The sequence below is a fragment of the Colossoma macropomum genome, unplaced genomic scaffold (assembly GCF_904425465.1).
Source record: "Colossoma macropomum unplaced genomic scaffold, Colossoma_macropomum, whole genome shotgun sequence".
Classification (NCBI taxonomy): domain Eukaryota; kingdom Metazoa; phylum Chordata; class Actinopteri; order Characiformes; family Serrasalmidae; genus Colossoma; species Colossoma macropomum.
In genome coordinates this window covers 12,229,905-12,236,958 of record NW_023494791.1, presented here as the reverse complement: position 1 = coordinate 12,236,958, position 7,054 = coordinate 12,229,905, and the positions used below count along the sequence as shown (strand labels likewise).

Here is a 7,054-nt window from a genome sequence, read left to right as displayed (position 1 = left end):
TGGATTGCAAAATATACTTACAAGTCATGCAATCAATAAGGTTGGAATTTGTATGTATCTGCAATACGGCTACAAGCTCAAATAAATTTTATTAAGACATATTTATTGCACACACGTGGTTAGATATAGGGTGTGTTCAAACAGTTTGATTAAATCAAAGATCGTCTATAGGGTAAACCTGATCCTGAAACCTTAATCTACTTAATCACCAAATTCTGAGTAGGGAAATCACAAAACTGAGCTGGACACATCTGACTAAACATTTTTATCATGCATACAGTGTTCAGGCAAACAAAGCATTTTTGTTACATTCTATATAAAAGTCTTTAATCAGGCCATACGAAGCGACACTTGATAGTAAAAGGTATTCACAGCACACTCTTCTTATTAACCGGTCTTCTAGCATAACTTAAAGGGTCCTAACCCTAGATCATGAAAAAATACCAAAATAGCAACAAAAGCAGCCTGGAAAATTCTAATGGATAAAACAGCCATGTACAAAGAAATATTACAATCTTTGGAAGATAAAACCTCAAACATTAGAGGTGGACCTCTGAGTAATTAAAAAAAAAAAAAACACACAAACACACACAATGCAAGAAGACTGTAGGATACAGGCCAAGCCAGAGTCTGCTGTAGGTAGCTTGAATTTAAACCAAGGCTGTAAGACCTTGGCCAAGGTTTAGTGTGTTCCCTGACAGGACAAATTAATTTACAAGTCTACTGAGTATAACTGGCCATGTTAATAATCCTGGAGAACCCTAAAGCTGTTTGTGACATTTGTTTAAGCTTAGTAATATGCACGCTGAACATGCAAACAAATAAACAGAAAAAAGTAAAATAAGGTTCTCTCCTTTACAGACCAAAAAAGGATTCAGTAAAGAAAACCACACTTTAGTTTAAGAAACGTTTAAGAAACCCTCTGAAGTATTATACTCCTCATGGTCCAGCCCCACTGCTGCATAGGGTCCCTTTGGGCCTGGAACAGCCACCACCATGGTCGCTAGGTTGACGTTACCAGAGAAGTGCCTGACTATTTAGCGTGTCCGGTAGGGAAACTGGCACGGAGGTTATTAAGGAGGCAGTGTTGCTGACTACACTGATTGCAGTGGCTAGCAGAGTGGGCATCCACAAAGGGCCTTTTTATGGAAAAAAAAATGGACCTGGCAAAGCTCCAGTACCCCAAAAGTCCTACAAAAATCACAACTTCTTGCATGTCCACAATGGTCTAGCCTCAACTAACAGAAGTTTGTTTTCACTTGTTCCCCCTTGTGGACAATTTTGTTATACATGAGTGAGTGAGAATGTCTGAGAGTGAGGTGAGTCAGGCCAGGTCCATGTGGTGCTTCCCATCTAAACATACAGCATGGCAACGGAAACCTGCTGCACAGTGTGTATTGGTGGTGCGTCAGCTGGGTAGGTGGAGGCTGTTGCTTGTGGCCTGGCCACACAAAGGTACATGTGACATGAACATGCACAGTTGTTTCCTTGATCAATCACTGCAATCTTGTCAGCATACAAGTATGTTGCAGTCTTGCCAGAGTTGTTGTTAGTTGTATTGTCTGAAATAGCCTATCATATACTGCTTGTGCACTGATGTCCAAAAGTAGCAAGTAATAAGCAGTATGCCACCAACATGAATTTATCCAGTACACCAGAGATACTAGGATGGTGTACTCAACACAGAAAAGCGTATAGCAACCATTACTAAACAGGCTCAGCCCCTTGTCTCTGTGGCTGTTAAAGTAAAATGTAGGAAATGGGACTAAGTTGGCCAAAACATCACATAAAAAAAAAAAACACACACACACACACACACACACACACACACACACCACACGTCAAATTTTAAAACACTTCTTTCAAGCAGCTTTCTAATTCAGTTAGAGGTTTTATTTATTCATTTTACTAGGCACATACAAAAGTCTGACAGTACAAGTGTCTAGTCTAAAAGAAAGATCAGTATTTGTTTTTTTCCTCTTTTTCAGAATCAGACAACAGCGCTGCTGCTGCTGCTACCACCGCAGCAATAATACCAACTGCTCCAATAGTAGCTACACCAATACCAACAGCTTTTCGCACCTACAATACAAGAAAGGGAAAAGATGGGGAACAAATATTAATAATTGAAAATAAAGTAGTTTAGACTGACTGTTTTTGAAAAATGTATATTTCACCACTTATCATTATGTAAAGTAACAAAAAGGTTACCATGAGATAGATAAATAAATATATATATATATATATATATATATATATATATATATATATATATATATATATATATATATATATATATACACACACATACATACATACACACACACACACACACACACACACACGTATATGACATTGGACACATTCAGTGATTTAACACTGGCTTGACCTGTAACAAAACCGACCATACATGGAACATTGCGTAGCTCACCTGACGTGACCTTGGCTTCCCATATCTTAATTCTGTGACAAAGTGCTCACAGTTGTGGCTGAATAGGCTGTAAGACAGCATGTTGCCTACATGACGGTGAGCATGTTTGACAACCAGACAGATGTCTTGGGGCTCATACTCATCATCCAAAAGGTTGTTAACTATATATTTATCATCCCCCACCACAACTGAGAGCTTCTCCTTCTTCACAACTGCTTTGTCATGGAACACCGACATCACGCTGCTGGCTCCAGCATACGCCACCTCAGCTAAAGGATAAGGATCATGTGTTTTAAATTGGTACAATTGAGCTCTAGCAATATTCAAGTGCTACAGAGGTAAATAGGGAAGGGATAAGAAGAGAAGCAGTGGGACTTCAGACTAAGACTGCAATATAATACATTATGGGAGCCTGTGGTCTTAAGGTCATGGTCATGGTCTCCCAAGGTCATAATAGACTAGAGGAGTAAATCTTTCCACAGGAACACAATTGTCTTCAATCAGCTGGTTATATCAGATAAGCAAACTTTGTTATGCAATCCATTTTTGAAGTCATAGTGCATCATACATAAAGTTCACTGTTGGAAAGGTTCTGCGCAGGTACATTTTTCATTCATCAAGGCATCAACAATGGAAAATGTACCCTCAAAGGTACAGTGGTTTTAAGGCCCAATTGTGCACCTTAAATAAGTTTTTCCCAGTAAAACATACGTATTTCTACCTCAAAAGGTTCAAATGAGACCTATGCGCCACCCTTACGGGTACATCTCAGCACCTTTAGTCAGGGAACATAATTGTACCATAATCCATAAAAATTACATTTTCTAAGTTGTAGTGACTCCACACACCCTGTCTCGTCTCCAGGCTTTTTATTTTGTTGCTCTTTTTTAAAACATTACGTTATGAAAATGTACAAATACACACTTTTTACCTGGGAAAAACATATTTAAGGTTCACACTTGGACCTTAAAACCACTGCTGTACCTTCGAGGGTAGATTTACATTGTACCTTGAAGAGTGAAAAATGTACATGCAGAGAATCTTTATTTCTAACAGTGTAAGATACAGTAGGTATGTTCTTAAATATACCAGAGGTATAGTTGTTGGTTTTACATTTGCGTTGAGGCAACACAGGGCTGAAACATGGGGCTATGGGAATATAGAGATGACCTTGACAGGGATTACACAGAACTACACATATTTAAGATAAAACTCATAAGGGCCAAATGATAAACGTACTCCCATAGATCGTACACAAGGAAGCAAACACCCAGTTTTCTCCTGATTTTGTTTACTCACATGGTGGAGCAAGATGAATGACATAGCCATCACCTACATATATGGCCCAGTGTTCGTACCCAACACGAAAGATTTCTATGAGATCCCCAACTTCTGGTTTCTGGAAGAAGTGAAAGAAATGATTTTTATATTAAGATTTAAACTGCATGAAGGAGTCAGGCTTCACGGTGTTTGTTAGAAAAATTACAAAGTTCAGTACCATCTCAACTTTACCTCGTTAGGAAAGTTAGTTTTTTTCTGGCTGTCATCCACTGGATATATTTTTGCTTTGTCTACAAATTCAAGTTACTTTTTAATCTGACAGATAGTTTATCGAGTCAGGTGACCACGAAGCACGTCGACGTCGCCTGGTTGTTACTGATAATCACTGACCTGCTGCGTTATTCCTGCTATTTCCCGTTTAAGTTCAGTGGGTTCGAAAATAAACCGGACTGAAACATTGAAACACTGAAAGCGCACCAATTTACAGAAGCCTCCAGATTAATACTGCCCTGTACAATATTTACATGAAGCATTAGGAAAGGCTACATAAACAGATTTGGCAGCTTTATCTGACTGAAGGTGTGATGATTTGCTGGGTAGCTGAACCAGAGCTGTTTTGGTTGCTTCACATCTATGAGAACGCCCGGCCTTGGCCTGGGTATAAATATAGGCAGTCTCTTTTTAATCCTGTAAATGTCAACGTAAACCTCTGAACTTGTATTTTTTCACATGTTCACTCGTGAAACCAGTGCCTAACCCAACACAGCATGATAACTTACAAATCAGACTCAGATGAGGTGCTTTTTTAGCGCCTGTGTAAAAGGCTACTCATTCAACATTTATGTAGTTAATAATCCATACCACAAAAGTAAGCCTGCAATAACACATCGTGAACCTGCTGTAGCACCGCGCAAGAACAAGTAATGTAATTTACCATATATATATATATATATATATATATATATATATATATAGAGAGAGAGAGAGAGAGAGAGAGAGAGAGACACACACACACACACGTGTGTATACATATATATATACATATATATATATATACACACACACACATATACATACTTTTTTTTGCAATTGTGAAAAGGCAGATAATTAAACTTCTAAATTCCTTGCATTAGCAAATTACAAATGGTATTACCTTTGTTCCTGACATGAGTGGAGGTTAGAAAGGCAGAGCAAGAACGATTACACTATCGTCACCGTTTTTAAAGCCTCACAGCTGCTGAGTGACGCTTATAGGGTGTGCCCTAGTAACGACCCGCCTCTCCTTATCGGTAAATAAACAAGCGCCTGCATCTTAAAACGTAATTACTTATGATGAGGACAAATGTGGTAAGCAGTTTCTCTATTACGCGGTTTTTTCTGTTTGTGGCTACAATATATTAGTTTCACTTTATTTACCATCAAGTTCACTTTCAGTTTCATCCCTTCTGAAACAGACCTATATACCTAAGATATATACGAACCTCAGTGCCAGAAAAGCTGGCACAGTATGTGAAGAAACTAGTGTGTTGGGTGGGGTGAGGGGGGCTTTAAGACTAGAAACATCAAAATTTTCAAAAACCACCTTAGACAGGTGATGCAATGCCTGGGTGCATCCTGGCCCGTTCTTTATGGTCCAGGGTGGCCCACTGCTTTGCCAAAAACTGCATCAGAGAACAATTTAACAGTTTAAGAAAAATGGGCCTCATAAGTTTTCATAAGTTTTTTCTTAATTTGTTTTTGAGAAGGGTCCTAAGAAAGTCTACGTCACATTCATGACGTGTTCTTAAACTGCAGAACTGTTCAAAACGTTTCGCTCTTGAATGTGTGTAGATTCTGTTCTTACCTGAGAACAAGTTCCAAATAAGAAAACAATGGTGAATCTCAGAATCTTCGTGAAAACTGCATAAGTGGGTTTTGAGAAGAAATTTCTTCATAAGAAACTTTGGTGAGTTAAGCCTCTTTTTCAGCAATAAGCAATTACAAGAATTTTACAAGAATTCAAAACTTTCAGGGAATCCAAAGAAATCTCTATGTATAAAGTGCAAGGCCAAAAACCACAACTGATTGATGGTGATCTTTGACCTCTCAGATGGCACTGGATTACAATTTAGCAAGTTTCTCTGATGGATATTGCCGCATGGGCTTGGGGCTATTTTTGACAAACCATCGTTGGTAAGCACAATTTGTCGCTGCATGTACAAATGCAAGTTAGGACTGTACTATGCACAGCGGAACCTGTATGACAATAGTGTCTAGAAATGCTGCCGTCTGAAGAGTCAACTTTTCAGATTGTCTACAGACTAAATGGACATTGAGTTATCCAGACCAAAACAGAAAAGGGCCATTTAGATTGTTACCAGCATAAAGTTAAAAAGCCAGAATCTGACGTGGTAAGTTAGTGCATTAGTGCTGGTTGTGAAACATCTGTGAAAGCACCATAAATGCAGAAAAATTCCATTAACATTTTGGAGCAACATATGCCTCTGGACATTGTCTTTTTCAGAGAAGTCCCTGCTTAATTCAACATGACAACACTAAGCCGCATTCACATTACAACAGCACGCCTGTGTAATCAGATAGTTTGGATGCTAGACTGGCCCGCCAACAGTCCAGATTCGTCTCCCTCTTTAAATGTGTGGTGGATAAACATGTGTTGAATAAGGCCCAAAATACAATAACAAAGGCACTGTACGGTCGCTCTGCTGTAACAGAAAAAAGTTAGGAAATCGCACTTTTAAATTTGGATCAGTTGGTGCCTTCAGTCCCTTAATGATTACTAAGTGTTGTTTGTTTGTATGGTTTTCAATACAATATTGTCCCAATACTGTTCCAACCTTTTGGAATTAAGGTTTGTAAATTCAGAAAGTTACCATAGTTTACTAACGGATACTGCACATTATCCATAAAAAATAAAACATAGACATTCAGATTACTTTTTCAACTCCAATGAGTTTGGTTGAAAGTGTTTACCTTTCCATGTGCGTAAATCATAGCTGAGTTCTCCTGTTTAGCCTGGGTGGTGTGTTGACAGTCTTCAAATTATTTCAGGTGTCATTAAGGTATAAAAATAGGTTTTGCCCCACGCCTTACCATTCTATTTATATTTGGAAAGAATGACACTCCCCAGCTGCATACTATGTTAAAGCCAAACAGCTGTTCCTAGGTAAGTTAGTATACTCAGTATACTTTCTACAGTTAAAAAAAATGTTGCATTTATTGGTATTGCTGCTTTAGAAGAAGCATGTTCAATTACTAGTATGTGAAAGCATTTTATTAAAACTCTACCCAAAATTGTCTGGACTTCTTGTATTCGTTTTTACATACACTCTTTACACCAATGAT

The 7,054-nt window shown here is 38.3% G+C and overlaps 1 protein-coding gene across 1 annotated transcript; it reads right to left on the bottom strand.

The window, feature by feature from the left end:
- Positions 1-1,871: 1,871 nt before the first annotated feature.
- On the bottom strand, positions 1,872-4,942 carry LOC118810282 (phospholipase A and acyltransferase 3-like). The gene is made up of 4 exons (XM_036573914.1): positions 4,866-4,942; positions 3,731-3,830; positions 2,432-2,700; positions 1,872-2,082 (listed from the first exon to the last, which is right to left on the bottom strand). Exons 1-4 carry the CDS (start codon positions 4,878-4,880, stop codon positions 1,960-1,962), a joined length of 507 nt encoding a protein of 168 aa, XP_036429807.1. The 5' UTR covers positions 4,881-4,942; the 3' UTR covers positions 1,872-1,959.
- Between the last annotated feature and the right edge of the window lie 2,112 nt (positions 4,943-7,054).

Coding starts and splice junctions, on each gene's coding strand:
- LOC118810282 (XM_036573914.1), bottom strand. Junction 2,701..3,730: donor CATTCATCTTGCTCCACCAT/GTGAGTAAACAA, acceptor CTTATCCTTTAG/CTGAGGTGGCGTATGCTGGA. Junction 2,083..2,431: donor GGAAGCCAAGGTCACGTCAG/GTGAGCTACGCA, acceptor CTTGTATTGTAG/GTGCGAAAAGCTGTTGGTAT.